This window comes from Cervus elaphus, chromosome 26 (genome assembly GCF_910594005.1).
Source record: "Cervus elaphus chromosome 26, mCerEla1.1, whole genome shotgun sequence".
In the NCBI taxonomy this organism is placed as follows: domain Eukaryota; kingdom Metazoa; phylum Chordata; class Mammalia; order Artiodactyla; family Cervidae; genus Cervus; species Cervus elaphus.
This window is the reverse complement of record NC_057840.1, coordinates 28,483,646-28,506,545: the sequence shown is the minus strand read 5'-3', so window position 1 is coordinate 28,506,545 and position 22,900 is coordinate 28,483,646. Positions and strand designations below refer to the sequence as shown.

Below are 22,900 nucleotides of genomic sequence, written 5' to 3'. Positions count from 1 at the left end.
TAAGTCACAGTAAACAACAAAGTATAAAAGCTATTATGGGTAATTTTCTTTCATTTACTTCTAACAACAGGTAAAATCAGCCAACGTTATACAAAATAATATCAGGAGAAAGCACGGGAATGACTAATTGTAAAAAAAAACAAAACAAAAAATATCATAAAGCTACACTGATATGACTTTTTTTCCTTGCCTCCCAAATACAGTATATGAAAATGGACCTTAAAAATTCCCAATATAAGGGCTCAAAAAGCAGTATGTTTTTACGCTTTAAAGTGACTAACCACTGAGGAAGAAAATTGATAGCAAAGTGAAATTCAAGTGATGTAGCACTTTTCTACTGCTATGAAGTAACTGATTATAAAAATCTTCCCTCTATTCTCTGAAAAATATTGAGGAAACAAGGAGACGAGGTTGCAGGCAGATTTAAGGTAGCCTTTAAATTGGATAAAGTAAGACAAGTGAACTTATTTTTCTTCCAAGCTTAAAAAAACAGGCGACTGGGAAGACCCAGAGGAATGGGGTGGAGAGGGAGGTGGGAGGGGGGATCGGGATGGGGAATACTTGTAAATCCATGGCTGATTCATGTCAATGTATGACAAAAACCACTACAATATTGTAAAGTAATTAGCCTCCAACTAATAAAAATAAATGAAAAGAAAAAAAAAAACCAGGCGAAATAGCACCTTCTTCTTGCTGTATCTAAGTTGAAACGTGCTGTCCACCTTCCCAGGGCCTCATAACCTGCACCATTCAGCACGCGCGATCTCCTCACTCGTACCTCCCGCGCAGGCACAGTCCCTGCCCAGCCCCTCCACCACCCCCTGCCCCTCTCTGAGCTCCGCCGACTTGCCCTGACACACAGCTGCTCTGCTCCTCACGCTGGGCTGCGGCTTCCAATGGTTCTATCCTGACTAATCACTTCAATCCACACCCGAGCCTGCTCAGTACCCAATCCACACCCAAGCGTGCTCAGCGTCCAAGCCATTCAACCACCTACTTCGTAGCTGTGTGCGTGGTGTGTGTGCATACCTTATGTCCGTGTGTGTATGTGACACACACATAATTACATCTATAACAGAGTACCCAGAAGGCATAGTCCTCCAAAGATAGAAATAACCATCATGAACGATTTGCAGACGGTGAGAGGTGGAGACTCAACAATGATTTAGGTCCCCCGGTAGGCGGACTGGAAAAACAGCGATACTGCCAGGAGAGAGTAGTAAAGCAAAGCTTCGAGAGATGATAAGCGTGCTGTGTGTGTCTCTGTATGTACACACACACACACATACACACACACATTCCCCCAAAGGGTCAAGAAGAGAGGTATGATCCTGATGGGAAATGTATTCACATTGAAGTAGAGCTTCTCTGACCAAGGCTGAGAAGGAAAATGGCTACTTTCCAAATATCTGATCCGGTTCCAAGTACAGTCAAAGCATTTTCCAACCCTACATCCCTTACAAGTAATAAATGCTCATGAATTACACTTCTTCTAGACACAGCATGAGAAATCTTCCAGGTCTGCTTTTACTATGGAAAGTGAATGATGAGAAAATATTCTGAATGGCATGTTTATTTCTTAAAATGCATCAGCATGCTTTTATGCCAAAAGTGAAAAATCAAAATAAAGATATATGTTGGCCCCCAAGTTCATCTCTTAAATCTACTATGTAATTTATTACTGGTTGCTAGTAAGGTAGATACCATTTCAGTTTTAAGCCAAAGTACATAAACAATATAAGTTGTTAGCATCTAAATTAAATAAATTCTGTGGTCTGCTTATAAAAGAAAGGCACTTCAGTGTCTTATTTAAATTTGTAATCTTGAAAAAGAGAAGTTAAAAAACATTACTTTATAGATATTTAAATAATTTATATGTTTACTCTTATATTCTAAATACCATTCTTCTATATATAATTATTTATCATGTAGTTTAAATGTAAGAAATGTAATTTATTTCTTAAAGAAATTATTTGTAGTTACAGTATGTGTTCTAATAAATTAATTTTTCTGTAGTTAATTCCCTTTTAAACTAATGATACTGAATATACAGTCATTTCATTTTTTAATTTAAGAATCTAGGTATTTATTAATGACATATTTGACTGAAGTAATACTTAGAAGAAAAATTTTAACACGAGGTCCTGAGATTCTGTAAGGAATTTAAAGATATCAGGTCCTAAAATGCTGCAAAAAAATTCTCTACATGATTTTGGTGTTTTGTTCTTCTCATATGTATTTTTATGACATACTAAAGAAACCAGGCTCACCTGTTTTTGATTGTAGGTTTCTTCTTGGTTCTTCAGGGGCCTCAATTGGCTGATCAGCCAGGAAAACGCGAGCTTGGTCTATAGCGTTCAGGACAGAATACTCTTTCTCCTTCAACTCACGTCTCAGTGCCTTTGCAAAGAGAAGGAAAAGTTGAATTTGTAACCCAATGTGTTTACCAAGTCATGGAACATCTTCAATTAGACCACATCTGTTCACACTTGTCAAGGCAATGGCTAATCACCAGCGTGTAAGCGAGGTTACAAAATGAAAATGTAAATTCTACACACTGGAATGATGAAACATGAACAAAAGCAAAAAGATGATTCCTGTAGAAGTAACATGCAAAAACCCACCAAACCCCCCTAAATTTACAATATTCACCTGAGGGAAATTGCTAGAGTATATCTGAACTTACACAAAATGTACTTTAGGGTTATCAGATTGCTAAAATATAAGAGCCTGATCTAAGACACTTTTCTCTTATGAGACTGACTGACCAAAAAGATCACATCCAATGATACAGAAAGAGGCAATTTCACAAGTAGTAATGAGATCCTCAGAAGTGTTTTACATCCTTTGGAATATATTAAGAAAAAAAAAATTAAGAGATAGAAACAAATTAAAGTATATGAAATCAAAACTAAACCAAAGAGAACACATAAAAGACAGTCTCCAATTATCTTAAAATATATTCTATTTCTCATGCTGAGGCAATTACAGTTTTTCCCTTGTGACATTTTTCATGCAAATCTACAAGTCTCAGAACAGTTTATCTACAGTACTTTGACTGTTTTCAGTAGGGTTGAACTTTCACCTCCGCTCCTATAAATGTTTGGTGAGTAAGACTAATTGACTAGGGTTTAAAAACAACAAAACTCATCCAGTGTCTACTGCAAGATAAGAGTAAAAGAAGACTTTCTCATGTGCTATTTCAATACTGTAGCTAGATCAAAATTACTGTTATCCTGTTAAATTATGTACGTAAACACCTACTGGCTCTAATATTTTGTTTTTAATACAGTTCCTTGGCAATGCATTATGAAAACTCAACTCTGTATTTTCTAAAATATTACCCTCTAAATTGTATGTTACAATCAACCAAGTCCTTCTAAACCTAAGTATTTTTAACAGCATTTGATTTGGAGGCCATACTGGAGGATATGTATTTGGAGGCCATATCCTCATCATCCACAGTAAATAAAAACCAAAAATTCTAAATATCTAGAAGGAGAAGGAAATAACAACCCACTCCAGTGTTCTTGCCTGGAGAATCCCAGAGACAGAGGAGCCTGGTGGGCTGCTGTCTATGGGGTTTCACAGAGTCAGACACAACTGAAGTGGCTTAGCAGCAGCAGCAGCAAAAATATCAGAATAATCTTATGTAAAAAAAACCTGAACCTGAGCACCAGAAAAACACTGGTAACGAAGTTGAAAGAACCATCACAGGTGGGGAGGTGTGAGAAGAGCAGGCAAGGAGTAGAGAGAAATGGAGCTGACAGTGTTGGGTTTTGTGATAAGCATTGTAAATATTATTTGACTTATAAATTGTATACAATTATATTTTAATAAAAATTTCAAATTAAAAGAATAACAGTACACAACAACAACAACAAAAATATCAACCCATAATTTGTTGTTGTTGTTTAGTAGCTAAGTCCCATCCAACTCTTTTGCAACCCCAAGGACTGTAGCCTGCCAGGCTCCTCTTGTACATGGGATTTCCCAGGCACAGGGCGTTGGCAGGGAATGTCTCCTGAACTCCTCGGATGCGCCAAGAAAGGGAAGTAGAGGAGGCAAGGGTGGGCAGGTGGGAACCATGCCGAGTACATAAATATAAGGGGTTCAAGCTCTAATGCCAACTCACCACTCAAATATCCCAGGGAACAGCATACATTCAATATCTTTTCATATTCTATTTCGCAAATTTAATTTTGTTATTCAATTTGTTCTATTCCAATTATATTTAATTGCATGTCAGAAATGGGTTTAACTTTCAACAGCACTATACATATAATCATTCTACCGCCCTTTACCTCTCAATTAGACATAAAAGAAAACCAGCATTTCCTAACCACCTGGTGCACATTAATGATAAGATAATTAGACTCCAACAGAGTTGTTTTGTACACAGAGCTACAAAGTGGCATTCAGCTTTAGGTTCTAATATCACATGACATATATGAACTATCTTAAATGAGCATAACACTATCTAATTGGAATTTCTTCTATTTTAATGACTTTATATTTTCATTCAAAACAATCCTGTTCTCAGGCAATAACAAGTATTAGCAAGGATGTGAAGAAGTTGGAACCTTCATAAACTGATGCTGGAATGTTTAAAATAGTGCATCAACTTTGGAAAACAATTTGGAAATCCCTAAAAATGTTAAACATCGTTAACATATGATCCAGGAATACCACTCCTAAGTATATACCTAAGATAACTGAAAGCATACATCCCCATAAAAACTCACACATGAACATTCATAGCAATGTTATTCATAATAGCCAAAATGTGGGCACAACCAAAACATCCATCAACTGGTGAATGTATAAACAAAATGTTGTATATCCATATAATAACATCTCATTAGGCAACAGAAATGAATGAAATAGTGATACATGTTACAACATGGATGAGTCTAGAAAACATAACACGAAGTGAAAAAAGACAGACACAAAAGCCCATTACTATGAAATGCCCAAAGAGGTAAGCGTATATATAGAGAGAGTAGATTGGTGGCAGCTTAGGACTTCAAGGTTGAGGGAAGAATGGGTGAGTTAACTGCTCATGGGCATCAGGTTTCTTGGGGCCGGGAGTAACAAAAATGTTCTAAAACTAGATAGTGATGATGCCACTGACCATCTGGTCCCATCACTTCATGGCAGATAGATGGGGAGAGATAGAAACAGTAGCAGATTTTACTTTCTTGGGCTCCAAAATCATTGCGAATGGTGACTACAGCCATGAAACTGAAAGATGCTTGCTCCTTGGAAGAAAAATTATGACAAACCCAGACAGGGTATTAAAAAGCTTAGACATCACTTTGCTGACAATGGTCCATACAGTCAAAGGTAAGGTCTTTCCAGTAGTCATATACAGATGTGAGAGTTGGACCAAAAAGAAGGCTAAGTGCCGAAGAACTGATGCTTTTCAACTGTGATGCTGGAGAAGACTCTTGAGAATCCCTTGGACAACAAGGAGATCAAACCAGTCAATCCTAAAGGAAATCAACTCTGAATATTCATTGGAAGGACTGACAACTCATTAGAAAAGACCCTAATGCTAGGAAAGATTAAGGGCAGCAGGAGAAGGGAATGACAGACAATGAGATGGCTGTATGACATCACCAACTCAATGGACATGAGTTTGAGCAAACTCTGGGAGATAGTGAAGGATAAGGAAGCCTAGCATGCTGAAGTCCATGGGGTTGCAAATGGTCAGAAACGACTTAGCAACTGAACAACTAAATTGTTCACTTTAATAGAGTGAATTTTAATGCTATGTGAATAATGTCTCAATAAAGTAATTAAAATAAAATAATCCGTTCTTTCCCCCCCAAAAAGCCCCCTAGGTAATCTCTTTATTTATGAACCTCCATTCATACCCATCTGCAAGGTAACTGCTCATCCTGTATATTAAGTATGTTCCCACCTCAGCATTTCCAGGGACAGCTCATCCTCATGTATTGTAACCATGCATCTCTCCCCTCCATTATACTACTAGTCTTTCCAGGTAGGACTCACCTTTTAATTATTCAAATTTTCAGTGCCTGTCTAGGTATATACAGAATATATATATGCATATGTGTGTGTGTGTGTGTGTGTGTGTGTGAGTGTGCATGCTTAGTCGCTCAGTCATGTCTGATTCTTTGCAACCCCATAGCCCGCCAGGATACTCGGTCTATGGGGATTCTCTAGGCAAGAATACTAGAGTGGGTTGTCATGCCCTCCTTCAGGGGATCTTCTCAACCCAGGGATCAAACCCTGGTCTCCCATATTGCAGGCAGATTATTTACCAGCTGAGCCACCAGAGAAGCCCAGCAATACTGGAGAGGGTAGCCTGTCCCTCCTCCAGGGGATCTCCCTGACCCAGAAATCGAACCGGGGTCTCCTGCATTGCAGATGGATTCTTTACCAGCTAAGCTATCAGGGAAGCCCATATATATACTTATATATATATATATATATTTATATATATATATATATAAAATATATCCTATGTTTTATATATATAATACTTTATTAAAATTCAATGGGGTAAATAGCATACTTGCCTAATACATTATTGGGCTTCCATTGTGGCTCAGCTGGTAAAGAATCTGCCTGCAATGCAGGAGACCTGGGTTTGATCCCTGGGTTGGGAAGATCCCTTGGAGAAAAAAAAGGCTACCCACTCCAATATTCTGGCCTGGAGAATTCCATGGCCTGTATAGACCATGGGGTCGCAAAGAGTCGGACACGACTGAGTGACTTTCACTTCACATATATCCTATATATATCTCCATTTATTTCCCCAATAAATGCTTGGGGAACAATGAATAAAAGAAGGCATGATTTCAGAATTAAATTTTAAAATTTAATACACCAGAGTCCCCCAACTCTGACTATCCTAAAACACAATAATTATTGGATTCCAGTTAGCTCTGGATTATTTGAACAATCTACTTTGAAAATTACTGGTAAATAATTTTGGATGCAAAGTTAATTTTCTCTTATCATTTTGTAAGTAGCTAGATAATCTAGTAACTCAGCGATTAACTAGTATTTCACTTTGCCGTTGGTCATTGTTTTATTAATAGCAAATATCCTTTTCTCTCTCTAACCAAAGAACTTATCTCACTGAAAGAAGTGAAATAAGCTCACTTCATCTTGCTTCTTCTTTCCACATCCTAATTCATGAGGTAAGTGCATATGGTAATAGTTCCAAAGCTAGTGCAGTCATTAGACTGAAAGTAGCACCTGTTATTACCATCATATTAAATTCATCTAAACAGACTGACTTAAAACAATGACAACTTACTTGTCATGATTCTATGGATTGCTAACCTATTAGCTCTTCTGCTGCTGTCACAGAGGATTGCTCATGAGGCTGTAATCATCTGTGGTTGAATGGGATTGGAAGCCCAAAATGGTCTCATTCACATATCTGGAATTACTGCTGGCTATTGGCTGGAACACCATGGTTTCCCTCTATGTGATCTCTAATTGCCCAATAGGCTGGACCAGGCTTCTTCAACATAATGACTGGTGTCCCCAGAGGGCAGAATGAAAACTGCAAGATCTTTTAAGGTCTTAGCTTTAGAATAGCTCTATCCAACACAACTTCCTACAATGATGGAAATGCTCTAAAACTATGCAGGCCAATAAGGCAACACTAGCCGTGCATGGCTACTTGGTACGCACTTGAAATATGACAGGTACAGTGGAGGAACTGAACTTTAAACTGTATTTAATTGTAATTGATTTAAATCAAATAGTAATGGTGACACATGGCAAGGGTTACCATGTTAGACAGCATGCAAACCAGGTAGAAGGAGCTATAATTGCCAAGGTCCTAGGGAAGTGTTTGCCTGGCTTGGCAGGCTGGCACTGTCAGGACTGAATGAGTGACAGATGAGGGTAACTACTTCTGCAAAATTATTTTATATCATGAAAGTTAGAGGGAAAAACATGCTTTGTTGTTGTTACGAGAGGTATCTGTATCCTTCTTCATACAACAGAATCTGGCTATGTTGCTGACTCTGGCTTGGCTATCAGCCTAACAGTTCTCCGTTTCACAAAGCTTGTGCATTTTCTATTCTAGTACATAGGCAGAAAGACCCTAATCCCCCTCTCAGAAAAACACATGCAAAATGAAGCTTGAGCTTAAAAGCAGTAGACCACGATCAGCTGTAATAAGAGGAAGATATGGAATAATTTCAAAAAATACAATTGAAATTATATTTTAAATTATACAATTGAAATTATATTGCATGCTCCTAGGTGTTTACTTTAAGGGGATAGAGACTCAGCTACCTCAAGTCAAAAATAAATGGAGGGCACAAGGACTGTCCCATGCCCATAAGAAAGATTCAACGTCTCTGCCATCCCAAGGTGGCATGGGAATGTACAATAGAATTTTCCAACAAATATTTCCACCAACATTAAAATTTCAAAACACATATTACATTCACATAGTCTACAAAGAAGGGCTTCCCTGATGGCTCAGTGGTACAGAATCTGCCTGCAATGCAGGAGCTACAGGAGAGGCGGGTTCAATCCTTGGGTCGGGAAGATCTGGAGGAGGAAATGACAATCCTCTCCAGTATTCTTGTGTAGAGAATCCCATGGACAGAGGAGCCTGGTGGGCTGCTGTCCATAGGGCCGCAGAGTCGGACACAACTGAAGCGACTTAGCATGCATGCATGCACTGGAGAAGCAAATGGCAACCCGCTCCAGTATTCTTGCCTGGAGAATCCCAGGGACGGGGGAGCCTGGTGGGCTGCCGTCTATGGGGTCACACAGAGTTGGACACGACGGAAGCGACTTAGCAGCAGCAGCAGCCGCCAGCATTCTTGCTTGGAAAAAATTCCATGGACAGAGGAGGCTGGTGGGCTACAGTCCATGGGGTTGCAAAGAGTTGGACATGACTGAGTGACTTAGCATGAGCACAGATCTATAAAGAAATATGCCAGGCAACAAGAGAAGACCGCAATTAATAAGCCCATGATCCAAACTATTAAGGAACTTAGAGTCTAAAGAGAACACAGTACAAGTGAGAAGATGTTGGTGCCACCAATTTTTAGAGATGTATAAATAGGGCGCTGAGAAAACAAAGAGGAGCGGGGAGGCAGAGGCAGTTACAAGCAACCTCCTCAAAAATGTGTAAACTCTGTATTGAAAAAGAAATTGGAATCAGATTAAATGTAATTAGGGGGAAAGCAATTCAAGAAAACAGAATAAACCAGTAAGCTAATTTAGTCTCTCATTGTTTTCCTATTAGGTAGCTTCTGTATGCTCATTTAAACAAAATGAAGCCCCAGAACGTCAGATGGATGAAGACCTGATGCGCATATCAGAATTTAACTACTAAAATCCCAGAGTTTTCATCCTCAGCAATTTCTGTGAACCAAATACCCCTTCAGCGGAGCTCTCCTTTCCTCCCACTTCTCTTCAGTGGCTCCTGCTGTTTTCCCATGAGTGTCTGGCAGCTGAGTAAATCAATTGCTTCTTAGTCAACTTAAAATGCCTAAGGAGAGATTCTCAATGATCCTTCTGAATGGTCGGGGAACATTTCTCCACACCCACTACTAGTTCATGGGAAGGCAGGGGATTAAGGGATAAGGTGGTATAAAGAAATGACCCATGTGGCTTAAGTTAGAAAATCTCATGAATCAATCAGTTGCTCTTCATTGTCATCATGAAAGAGGCATCACTCACTGAGACAGCTGAATCACTGCCAAGGAAAGGGCAGTATTATTAGTTGTTTCTGGCACCATTGACATGGATGAGGACAGGATCCTGCAAGCTCCTTAATATGAACACAGAGTCTGAGGGAACCTAGAGGGAGAAGGGAAATCCCGCCATCTTCTCTGTCCTCAACTGGCAACTTGGTCACACTGGACTGAGAAGACGAGAATGACAAATCTGTGGGTGTGAGCTAAATCCTGGTGTCATCCCCTCCTCTATAAATAAAAAAACTCTCCCCTCTCCTCTCTTTAATCTAAAGGCATTAATCACCCACACTGTCTGTATGTGTGTGCCTGCTAAGTCACTTCAGTTGTGTCCGACTCTTTGTGACCCTGTGGACTGTAGCCAACCAGGCTCCTCTGTCAATGGAATTCTCCAAGGCAAGAATACTGGAGTGGGTAGCCATGCCCTTCTCCGGGGGATCTTCCCAAACCCGGTATTGAACCCAGGTCTCCTGCATTGCAGGCAGACTCTTTACCATCTGAGCCACCAGGCCAATCTAAAGTCCTACCCATAAATCTCGGCTCTTCTCTGAGACCAAGTTTCCTTCCTCAACTTCCATTACTGTTATTTGTGGGGGACGTACTAGTATTCTTGCCTGGAGAATTCCATGGATGGAGGAGCCTGGTGGACTACAGTCCATGGGATCGCAAAGAGTCAGATACAACTGACAGACTAACACACACACACAAGACTCTTATGTTGCTTCAGATTCTTAGAAGGCAAACAACTGTAGTGGCTATTTGTGAACCAGTGGCTATTTGTGAACCACTTGTTCCAGAATGAAACAGCAATGTAAACCTCTGTGGTGGTAAAAATGGTTAGCCAGGTTACATCACTCATCCTAACTTGGTAGAAATATCAAATTTCTTCAACTGTTCAGTCCAACAAATGGAGACTTTTTTCCTGTCCTTCTAGAAACAACAAAGTCAAACATAGCCACCCGTTCTCCCTCTTTCTTCTTTTTGGGAGAGAACTTAAGCCAGACATTAAATTCCCATGCTGACACGGAACACCAGTGTTTTAATTCTAACAATACAAGATGTTCAAGAAAAGGGGATAAAAATGAGAAGTCACAAGCAAGATTGCCATGAAACTTTTCTTCCATGCTTTGGTGGAAGCAGAAAATTGGTCCAATCAGTTGTATAGTAAGTTGGCAATCTATCAAGAGTCATTACTATGATCGTATTGTGTGAAACAAGAATTTCACCTTTGAGACTATATCCTAAGAAAATGATCCAGAAAGAGCTACAAACACAAAAGTATTCATTATAACATTATTTATGATTTAATAAATGAAAGCAACTTAAATATCTAACACGTGGAAAATATTTAGATTCACTACAGTATAGCTACTCTAGGGATCATTAAGGAAGTAACCTTGAAATATGATCTTGAAAATGACTGCATAGCAATGTGAAGAAATAGGTATAACACGTATCTCAGTGAAAAAGATAGGAAAAAACTATGGACCCTATTAAAACTGTGTGAAAGGTGAATATGTGAAAATAAAATAACCCAAAATGAAAATGGTTATATTAGAGTAGTAAAATTATGGCTAATATTTTGCCCTTTATTTTATAAGATGTGCAATAAATTATTTTCTTTTAAAAATTATGCTTTTAAGAAAAGACTGCCAAAAGGAATCAAGTTCATTTATAATGGAACAAATTACTATTTTTGAACAGCATTATTAAGAATTTCAAATGTGTTTTAGAAGCAAACTTTTCGTATCTACAGCAATCATAAAACTTTTCCATTATGTTTTATATCAATGAGAATCTAGATTTACTTATAAAATGCAATTCAGGACATCTCTGAAGCTAGAGTTACTTATAAAATTAACATGACAACATAGTTACCAAATGAGAGACTTCACATGTTTATGCCACTCCCTGTTTGGTAGGGATCTTAACTCATCTAGTTTTTTTTTTCTTCCCTATGTTTATAGCAACTTTATTCACAATTGTTTCAAACTGGAAAAAAACTCAATTATCTATCTACTGGAGAATGGGCAGAAAAATTGCATGTCAATATAATGGAACATTACTCAGCAATAAAGAGGAAGAAAATCTTTTAAGAAAAATGTTTTTATAGCCACCATGCTGTATATTATATCCCCAAAACTTATTTATCTTATAACTAGAAGTCTGTATCTTTTGACTGCTTTCACCCATTTCTACCAGTCTCTTCCCTCACTTCTGACAACCACCAATCTGTTCTCTTTATAGGTGTCAAATTTCTACACAATAGTGAGACCCAAGCACTGGGAGAATCTAGTGGTACTCAGCGCAAGAGGGTAAAATAATAAGCTATATTTTAAAATCTACCTCAACAATCAAAGATATTCCAAATCTTTTCCTCTCATAAAAAAATCTTTCCCACTCTTGTTTTAAATAATTTAAGCAGTATCAAGACAGGAAGAAGGTAACCTCTTAACTGACTACAATATTAAGGCACAAAGAAGTATAATGGTATTGATAAATTTTCTTACAACTTCAAGCATGTTATTTCCAGCTCTTGAAGAAAGATTGTTGCTTACGTTTCTGTCAGCTTTACCTTTATTAAAGATTCAGCTATATAAAGTAGAAATATCTTAAAAATATATTTCTTTTTTTTAAAAAAAAAGGGATTATAGAGAGATAAAGAGGAAAAAGGAACACTCATACCAAAGGACCTTTATTTCTGGGTATTTTCATTCACTCAGCATTCAATAAATATTGACTTAGCATCTAGAGAGCCAGAAGTAGACAAAGACACAATAGAAAATGAATAATTGAATGATTATAAATGCTATGGAAAAAGAGAAAAGCAGATGGGAATTAGAGAGTTTAGGAGTATTGGGATGGGAATTACAATTCAAGTAGAGAAGTCTAGGCTTCATTAAGAAGGTGCCATAGAGCAAACATTTGAAAGCAGTGGAGAATTAACCACATAAATATCAGGGAAAAGGCATTCCAGGCATAGAAGTCAGCATGGAGCTGTGGCTGAAGGCACAGCATGGCTGAAATCAGCATGTAAGAGAAAAACTAGTAAAATGAGGCGAGCAAGGTGTAGTGGAGGTAGGTCAGATCATGCAGGGTTTGGAAGACCATTATCAGAACTGTAGCTTTCATTCTGAATGAGACAGGAAGTCACTAGAGACTTCTGACTGATTTGAATATGAACACTCTGGCTGTTGTGCTGAGAACAACAGAGATGTACTTGGAGCTCTGAACAACTGCCAAGAAGTAACAGATTCAAATTCTATGTTCTGAACATACAGCCAACAAGATTTCCAAAAGATTTCCAACAAGAGTAACAGACTGAGTATGCAAGAAAGGCAGGATTGAAGGTGATTATTTTTTTAGCTAGCAGTCAGAATAGAATTCTATCAACTGAAATGAGGGAGACTCGTTAGATCAAGTTTTGAGGGGCAGGTTCAGGAATTCAGCTCGGACATACTAATTTGGAGATGTCTGTTAGATTCCCAGATGGGAGGTGGTATGAAAACATATAACATTTGAGAGTGACCGTATAGATGACACGTAAAACTCATCAGGAGGTCAGACAAATGAACGAACTCATTAGGAGTTCAGGAAGGAGTGAATATAGAGAAGCTGGCATGGCCTGAAACACGATGCATCTCAATTTTAGAAGGCTGGGGAAAGAAGGAGCAACTAGCAAAGGAAACTGAGAAGGAGCTACAAAATAAGGTGAAAAGAAAATCATGATATAGTAGTATCTTAGGAGCCAGGTAGAGAGACAGAAGTACTGTTCGTGAGCCAACAGGAGAGAACCAAAAATGTCACAAGTCCGCCAACATTAACAAACAGAGACGTAAGTTACGATGAGGGACATATAACTCAAGAGTCGGGGCTCAGGGTGGCTTACTTGAGAAAAGAGATGCTTGTGGTAAGTTTAAGAGGCTTTTGTTCCTGTAAAAGTGTTATTTTATGTATGTCAAAACATACATTAATGTTTTCCTTTTGGATGCAAGCAGCTCTGGCTATAAAATTTGCAGAGCCCAGTGTAAAGTGAAATTGCAAGGCCCCTTTTCCAAATATTACTAAGAATTTCAAGATGGAGGCAGCAGAGCATTAAATCAAGTGCAGAGCCCTTCAAAGAACAAAACCTTATGTGATGGTGACTGCATGGGACACACACCCATGACACAAGGCATCTCAACTATAGTAAATAGAAGTATTGCTGGTATAGCAGGCTTTCTGAGCTTCTGGTTTCAAAAAAGCACTTAACTGCTCACTAGAGAATGCAAGCAGAAAAAAAAAAATGATACAAACATAAGGAGAATCTGTTAGAACGTAATTTACTTTTCTCCCCAACTTGCTTTCAAAGCTAAATCAGCATATATGGATCTGAAGTCATTATAGTATGACAGCAAAAAAGGGCAGAAGAGTCGTTAAATTTGATAGCACTAATAAAATGACATGAAAAAAGGCAAAGAAAACAAGCTTACTTGTCATTGATATGCAGACAATTTTTTTTTTTTTTAAAGAATCTCCATAGTGTTTTAAGAGTTTTGGTTAACATCCCTGAATGAACATTTAATATATAAATTCATTTTGGTTCCACCCCATTGACATAAAAAAATGATGCTTGAATCAGAAGACTAAGTATGAATGCTAAAACTAAGATAGGAATCCTCAAGCTTCTCATAGTAATAAAACAGTAGTCTTTCCTACATTTAAAAAATATGTGCATATATAAATGTATCCCTTCACCTAGCAAATATATTTAGTGTTTACTATTACCAGGCACACTATTAGGTCCTACACTTGTGTTGTCTCTCCTTCAGCCCTGTCCTAAATATAATCAGAAAGAGAATGAGCAACATCTCTTGCTCTGTTGCATACCCCAAGTCATGCCCTGGTCAGTTTGGAGGATTTTCCCTCCAAGAGTTTTGATAACACTCTTTAGTGAATTTTTATTCCAAGGTCTCTTTCCAGCTCAAAAGCTACATACTTGCTCTATGGAGCTTTTCCAATCTTCTCAAGTACAAACAGCCTTGATTCATCTGTATCTTCCTGGCTGCACACACATACTCACATGACAGCACTTTTGATATCTACAGTAGTCACTTGTTTTTGAGCCTGTTTCTGTCCTTAGATGATGAAGTCTGTGACAGCAAAAACAGTCTTAGGAACTGAGGCATGCTCAGCACCTAGCAAGGAATGTAGCAAACATCAGGTGCAATTTGGAAGTTTCCTGAAGGAATAAATGAACTGTTATCCCTCAGCTAAATATGACCAGAGGCAGTTCACTAGGAAAGGGCTGAATGAAAGGGAGAACCGTATTGCTTGGTTTCACGGACCTTAACTTGCCTACATCTGTGGTCGACTCTTCAATTTCACCACTAGGCAGTGATAATTATTAGGTTGCTTCGCCTTTCCCTCTAAACTTAGATATTCTATGACCCTTTGAGGTGAGGTTCTCAATACCCATGTCAGGCTTGGGAGGCAAGTCAACTGCAGTCAGCTGAATGGGTGGGTAGGTGCAGACTCACTTACAGAACTGCTGTTTTTTAGGTCTTTTCACACAGTCTTTGTTTACAGACTTTAGATGGCTGTGCTTTTGATAAAAAGGAAGTCAACACAGGTGGCAAAGGCTGAAGGGGAACTTGGGAAATAATTTAATCAATTTTAGAAAAAGACTGACTTTTCACATTAGGTAACATTATAACAGAGCAAGACCTTGAAATTACAGGTTTTCAGGCAAAGAGTAGCAAGGAGAATAACATATTTAATAGGGAGAATAACCATACACACACACACACACACACACACACACACACACTGAATTTAAAGGTGGCATGTTATTGTTTTAAAGACAAAGTTCAAATGTGTTATTTTAATGAGTAAACTTGCAAATATATCTTGGCAATTCAGTTTAAGGCCCAAATGTCCTGATTTTTATATAACGAGGTTTGAATATAGGAATTAAATTGAATTAAGCAAAGGACAGAGTAGCCCTGAAGGAATGGAAAAACTCATAAGATCTTGCACCTGAATCATACACTTTCAATTATTCTTGGCGATTTCCTTCTCTAAAATCAAACATTCATTATATTGCAGAAAGAGCATTAGAGCTCTGATAACTGCCCCTATATAACTTAATATATACATTGTTATGAAAATGAAGTGCAAATACGAAAAACTGAATCTGCAATTTTATCCCAATCTTCAAGTATCTGACTGAAGTAATTTCATAACATTACAAATGAATGCTATATATATTATAGGTGTTTTCTAAGTAATTGCTGATTGAACAATAATCTCACACTTTTGAAAGTGAAACGACATATAAGGGACTTTATTTCTCAAAAAACTTTTAAAATTATACTAAGTAGAAAAATTAAACTTTATCAATTTATTCTAAAAGTTGTTAGAAATATTATATATTTTATAGTAGTAATTTATTTCAACATTGAAGGGGATTAACTTGTACCTGCATGAGAAAAAAAAGATAATATGATTGCATTGTTTGCCAAACAGAAACCTAAAATGTTTAGAGCGTGATTTCTGCTTAATGTAACAGGTTGACCCTAGATTGTAATGGGAGGCTAGTTCTGCTGGACAGTAAATAACAGATATTAATATGATTTTATTTAATTAGCTAAAACAACTCATACAGCCTATGACAGTTTTAAACAAAATAAAAATAATCAAAACTATCAAGACAGATTCTCAGCAGTTATGGGAGATGAGACCAGCCACCACTTACTGAGTATTTACTGTGGACCAGGTGCCATGCCAAACACTTTACCATCAAGGCACTTTGACTTATGATTATGATTTAACAAGTTGGCCTATGATGGGCTGTTAAAACATTGAACAAAGTATTTATTAGAATTATTGCTGAAAAAAAAAACACAAAGAATTATTGCTGAAAATCTATCAGTGTTCTAAGTCACTGGTTAAAACATCCAAGAAAGTATAGATATTTAATTAAGGGTTCAAAATATATTGATGTTTCATAATATCAGTTCCTGGGACATTTACATAACAGAAGGAAAAGATGCCAATCCATGAGTCATGCATTTCCCTGTATAAGACAGATTTTTGAGCTGAGCCTTTGCTATGGGGCTTTCTGCTTGCTCATTGCCTAGGACTGCTACATTTTTCCAGAAGCATCAACCCTACTAGCTTCTTTGCTTTTCTGCTTTGTTTCTGATCCACAGAATGTTTGTTGTATTTTGGAGCCCAATTTTGCCATGTTTAATTTTTCTGTTTTTTACATTTTATCTGTAATTGTTAGCCATTTGAGTAGATGAGGTGCTTTGAAATATGACCTTACAGTATCATTCTAACTGAAGTCTCAGAGCCATCACCTAAATATTTAAATGTATATTTCTTCTGGATACAGTCACAAGCATAGAGCATTTAGGTATAAGAATAACTAAAATATGTTACTGAAGTAGTGGCTGTGTCTTACTGCCCTCTGTATATTCAGCATCAATTTCAACATATAAGTCATTCTGTGAATAGTGGAGGTGGATAGATTGATGGATGGATGGATGGATGGATGGATGGATGGATAGAAGGATGGATGATGAAGTGACTAGCACTGCCATTATCAAAGAACAGTTATAAAAAAGTGTCATTAAATCACTGATATACATGTAAAGTACTAGAGTATAAAAATATATGTGGGACGCAGAAAACTTTGAGAATATATGAGTTCCCATAAATCAACCTCTTTGTATCTGAGGTGACTGAATACATACATCTGAGATAAGACAGTCTCTTACCATCTGCAACATTGAAAGTAGACTGGACCCAGGGTAAAGAGATGTACATATAAAATAATGCATATTTTATATTTTACGCATTTGTGTTCTTTTACTTACAAGCACTCAAATATTGCCTTTCAAGGTAATTAGATTCATGGTTAAATATATATAATTTGCCTATTACCTTTAAATAAGTTAATTAAAGGCAGTGTACGCACATTAGTTTTATGGGTTTGGCCTTTCCATGATAAGTTGTATCTTTAGTATGAACAAGAAATAAATCACCTTCCAGTTTCTAAGCTCATATCTTATCCCATATAAATTCTCAAAAATATTGTTGTTTCAATGGCTTCATCCAATTTTTTGAGGAGTCTAAGTTTGCTTAAGGAACCAATAGGCTAAAACAATAAGTGTAGGTTATGATATTAAAACTTAGAGCACTCAGACATAATGAATCTGAGGAAAAATACAAAATGTAGACACAGAGCAACTAATATTAAAAATATACTATAAAATATAAGCTTAAGTCCTAGTTTAAAGAATAACTACAACATCTGATGCTTTACTTACTATTTGTACCCTGCTACATGGTCAAATATAGTGATGATTAGAGAATATGCCCCAAAGCATATCCTGGGATTACAGGGCTTGTGTGTGTGTGTTGGGGTGGGGGGAGGGGTGGTAACTGAAACCAGGTCTACCTAAGACCATGTGCTAGGTTCAATAACTCTGTATAGTCAGGTCCAACATAAGGTGTCTCAGAATAGAGAATAATACACCACTATCCAAGTGAGATGAGCCAAAGAAAGTTTTCGGTGAACTTGAATACATACACTGCTGAGGATATGGGTTAAATCATCAGATGCCTACTTATAATTATTTTCTCCAAATTCTTATAAATCTTTGACATCATATTTTGACCTTATTGGAAGAAATTTTGAGTCACCTAACAGTTTTTTGCATGTAGTGACTCTACATCCACCTAAGGTACTGAGACACAGGTTTGTTTTTCACTTTGTATATAATAATGCCACTGGAAATTTTAATGTAAAACTTAAGTGCTAATTAAGTGTAACACCAGCACAGGTGGTTATTTGGGGCATCTGTCGGATGTGTATTTTTGTCTTGTCCATAACGTAACATATGGTGTCACTTTCTAAATTGATTTTTAAAAGACTTCTGTGCAATGACATTCAAGACTTGCATTTATGTGATCATATCTCCTGGAATAATTAACAAATCAGAGTAAATTTCTTTGTCTCTTACTTAAAAAAATCCATCTAGTAATCTCTAGATATTCTAAATGAGCATGCAGAGATTATATCAAATTTATTCAGCTTCTCTAAATAGTACTGTGTGATTCAAAATAAAGTAATTCAGACAGCCACCTACAAAATGAGTGTGAGTTTGAAATCAAATACAAGATCTCCCCTCTTTCTAAGGGAACATTTCAGAGAATAAAATATCTTGCCTAATAGTAATATCAAACCACTCAACGGTTGAATTTCATTGTTCTAGCTAGGCAAGTCAAAAGGCAAGAGTTCTTTGAAGTTAAAAAGATTTTTTAAACTTTATTATGACAATTAAAGACCTAAAATAGCAAGTCGGTAAAATATATATATGGAGAGAGAGTTTTTAATAATAGGAAAAAACTAAGAGACTAAATGCTAAATTTAATGCTAAGCATATCTGTAAAAAATTAATTTAAAAATTATTTTGTGTTATGTTTAAAGCTACACCATAATGTTATAATTGAAGAGAACTCTACAACCCATTAAGGAAAAAAAACTGGTAATAAATGTGTATATGAACTGAAACCATGCATAGATTATAACCAAGGGACCAAAGTTGGGGGTTCGAGAAATGGGTGACTAGGCAGACAACCAGAGATCTGGGACAGCAATATGCAGTTCACAGCTGAGCTACAAACCTCGTTGGCCATGATTTCTCACAGCACAGAGAAGACAGAGGAACTCCAAGGTGGAGAAGGACAAACGTAAGTTCCCCCTGACTGCCAGGCCCATGTCTGTTTTCTGTACCAGTGTCCTACTGTGTTACAAACTGCCAGATGCACATGAAGTAAATGTTAAGTATTTGATAGAAGTGAAGGAAGGAGGAAGGCAAACTCAGATATGAGATCATATGCTTCTTATAAATAAGGCGACTGGACTAAATTATTTCTTGGGTTCCTTTCAGTCCTAACAATTGATAATTCTAAGTTGTACACATACACACACACACACACACACAATTTCCTTGATAAAAAGCATCTGAAGGCCGGGGGAAAAGATATCTCCAAGTACCCAGGAAAGAAAAATCTTGCCTGAAACATAGAGCTACCACAGGTACATCCAAATGGATTTTGATTTTAAGAAAAGACTGAGGAGAGAACTCTGGCAAGGCTGAGGTTTCACTACACTTGGACTATTCTATGTCTATAGCTGACAAAGTTCAGTAAGAAAAGTAAACTAATATTACATGTAGGTGTCATATCTTTAAATATTGCCTTGTTTGTACTAACACACGGTGATTCACCCTCCTTGTAATAATTTATGTCAATTAGAAACATTACTCTTGGCAGTTAGGAAAGAAGGTTACTTTTGACCAAATGTGACAGTATTTGTAGACAGGGCTTTTAAAGAGCTAACCAAATTTAAATAAGGCCATTCATTAGGATAGGCCCTAATCCAGTATAACAGGGGTCCTAATAAAAGGAGGGCATTTTGACCAGTTTTAAGACACAAATACCCACAAAGTGGACATCATGTAAAGACAAAGGGAGAAGACAACCATCTACAACCCAAGGAGAGGGGCCTCAGAAGAAATCCACCCTGCTTGCATCTTGATTTCAGACTTCTAGACTCTAGAAAGATGAGAAAATAAATTTCTGATGTTTAAAACACCTATTTAGGAACTTTGCTATGGTGGACCTAGCAAACTAATACATCGCCACAAACGTCACTCTAAAATCTACTGCCTAAGTTATTTCTCCTAACATCTCCACCTCAGTTCTTAAAGTAAAATATGAAGTTTTCATCAAAACATTAATAATATATAATATTAAGAGAACTTGTAGTTTTGGATCATTGATAAATTTAGAAGGTAGACTATGATAAAACATGCTCTACAATCTAGAATCAACATGAACCTGTACAAAGGAAAAATCATTTCCTACCTCAAGATTTCAGTTTTAATCAAAATGGTAGTGCAGTCACAAACACATTTTATTCCTTAACAAAAACAATTCTATTAGAAGAGCTTTGTATTATTTCATTTCATCACTAATACCTGAATCTTCAAAATGGGTATATGAATAATCAATAGAAGACAAAGCTGAAAAAAGTAAGGAGACATCGATTTTTTAAATCAGTAATTTTTAACTCTTCTATCATTATTATTACAATTATCTTCCTTTTTATCTCAATCTTAGAGCTATTTCTATACTATATTCTCTTTTCAAGTACAAAGAGAAAATTTACCCAAATGGTGACTTGAATAACCTGATCACAAGCATTTGAAATATAATAAATTTCAGGATCTTATCATTTTGCATTGAAGCAACTTATAACATAGAGGACATCTTCCTTTAGAAGAAGCATATGTTAGTGTTTGTCATTTTTTAAAATGGGAACAGAGTTCTAACATCACAGTAAAATGCACAGATTTAGAATAAGAACTTGTGTTGCATGTGAAGAGTAAAACAATATAACAAAACAAGGTGATTTGCAATACATGAGAAAATGGGTATAAGGAGATATAAAATAAATGAATGGAAAGTTAATGAGGCAAACAATTTAAATAATTCAAGGACATAAGAGTCAATGTGTCACTTGATAATATTCAGTATATCTGCTTTTCAAAGTAAAAGTACAAATTTGCATAGAGATAGATATTTGAACAGAACAGAAATGCAACAAAGAGTTTAAAATCAAACCAATAAAAAAAGAGAAAGAAAACCCCACAAACCTGTAAAACCGTTTTAAATACAATGGGCTTCATTCAAGTCCTTACTTTTCTCCACTATCATTTAGTAACACAAAATAGTTTGTAATTCTTTATGACTCTGTAACTTGTCTAAGGTTAACTTAGAGTAAATATTTCCTCAATATAATATATTAACATTTTAAAATCTATAAGGAATAGATAAATTTCATGATCGGCTAAGAATAATATTAAGCTTTAGATACCTGAAAGATTTGAAAAACTATTCAGTTAAATATGAAGAGAAAACTTAATCTGAAACAAAAGGGAGCAAGGCATGCAATTTCAATAAGATGCCTAAATACTAGTAATTAGAAACAGAGGGAGGAAAAAAAAATCCTGTCATAATTGGTTCCACTAACATATTTATCTTATTTGGAATATTCGCTTCACAAAATAAAAATGAACAAAGAAAGGTACCCACTGTATGTGGTCAACTTACTTTACAATGATCATATTGGAGTTGTAAGGCTGGGACATCCCCTCCAATAGGCATTTGTTTCTTAAGCTCTTCATCTTTCATATTCAGCCATTTGATCAGTTCTTCTAAAGACGTCAGCAATCTGTTCCATTTCTCAGCACTGGCCTCCAAATGAGCCCTGTTGAGAGATAATACTGACCACATTTAGACATTTGAAATGCATCTGAAAAATTATATTCCCTCCTTTGACCTAATAATCTTGTATAACCAACTAATGCTCACATCTAAGAAAGAGACTGACACTTTATAAAAAGAATATATATTTCCTGTAAGAAATAGTTCTTTTGAATAATCTAGACTAGTCAGGATGTGTTTGCAATATTTGTCAAAAGTTAAAACATACACTTCCATGCCACAAAGGCATCTGTGAGGCTTTCAAGAAGAATGTCCATGATATAATGCAAAATTAAGCAAGTTTCAATAGTTTATGTATAGTGTATATACATATTCAAATGTAACTTTTTTCATTTCTTCTATCTATATACAAAGAGAGGGATACAAGAAATTATATGTATATAAAATGTTTAGAAAGACACATAACAGATGTAGTTACTACGGAGAGCAAAATAACCACTTAATTTTTATATATTTTGGTACTAATTGAGTATATGCAACAGGCTTATGTGATTTTTCTTTCCAAAAAAGCTAATTTTCAGAGGGATTACTAACGTCTTAATTTCTCTCATAGTGAAATAAGCTACTGAAAGCAGAATATCACCAATATTTATCTCAGAATATTGAAAAACAATAAGACATTACTTGGACAGAACACTATTTGGTTTATGGATGACTGATGTCCAGTGATATACATCCACTGTGCAAAGAAAATAATTGATCAAAAACCATTGATTGAAGTATTTATACTCTGAATCAAAGATAAGGTCTTTGTTTCAGTAAAAATTTCTGTTTTTAACACAAAGTACCTTCAGATTCTTAAATTGTGAACTTATAATTAGGGAACTTTATTTAGGAAATATATTTTTATG

At 36.4% G+C, this 22,900-nt stretch overlaps 1 protein-coding gene across 7 annotated transcripts in view; it reads right to left on the bottom strand.

The window, feature by feature from the left end:
* Nucleotides 1–22,900, bottom strand: part of UTRN (utrophin) — a 540,243-nt gene that overhangs the window by 123,782 nt on the left and 393,561 nt on the right. For all 7 annotated transcript variants that reach the window (XM_043888655.1, XM_043888654.1, XM_043888656.1 and 4 more), the window contains 2 exons: nt 21,876–22,032; nt 2,271–2,400 (listed from right to left, as the gene is read on the bottom strand). In XM_043888655.1, the coding sequence (XP_043744590.1) occupies nt 2,271–2,400; nt 21,876–22,032 (287 nt within the window). The remainder of the gene's footprint in view (nt 1–2,270; nt 2,401–21,875; nt 22,033–22,900) is intronic.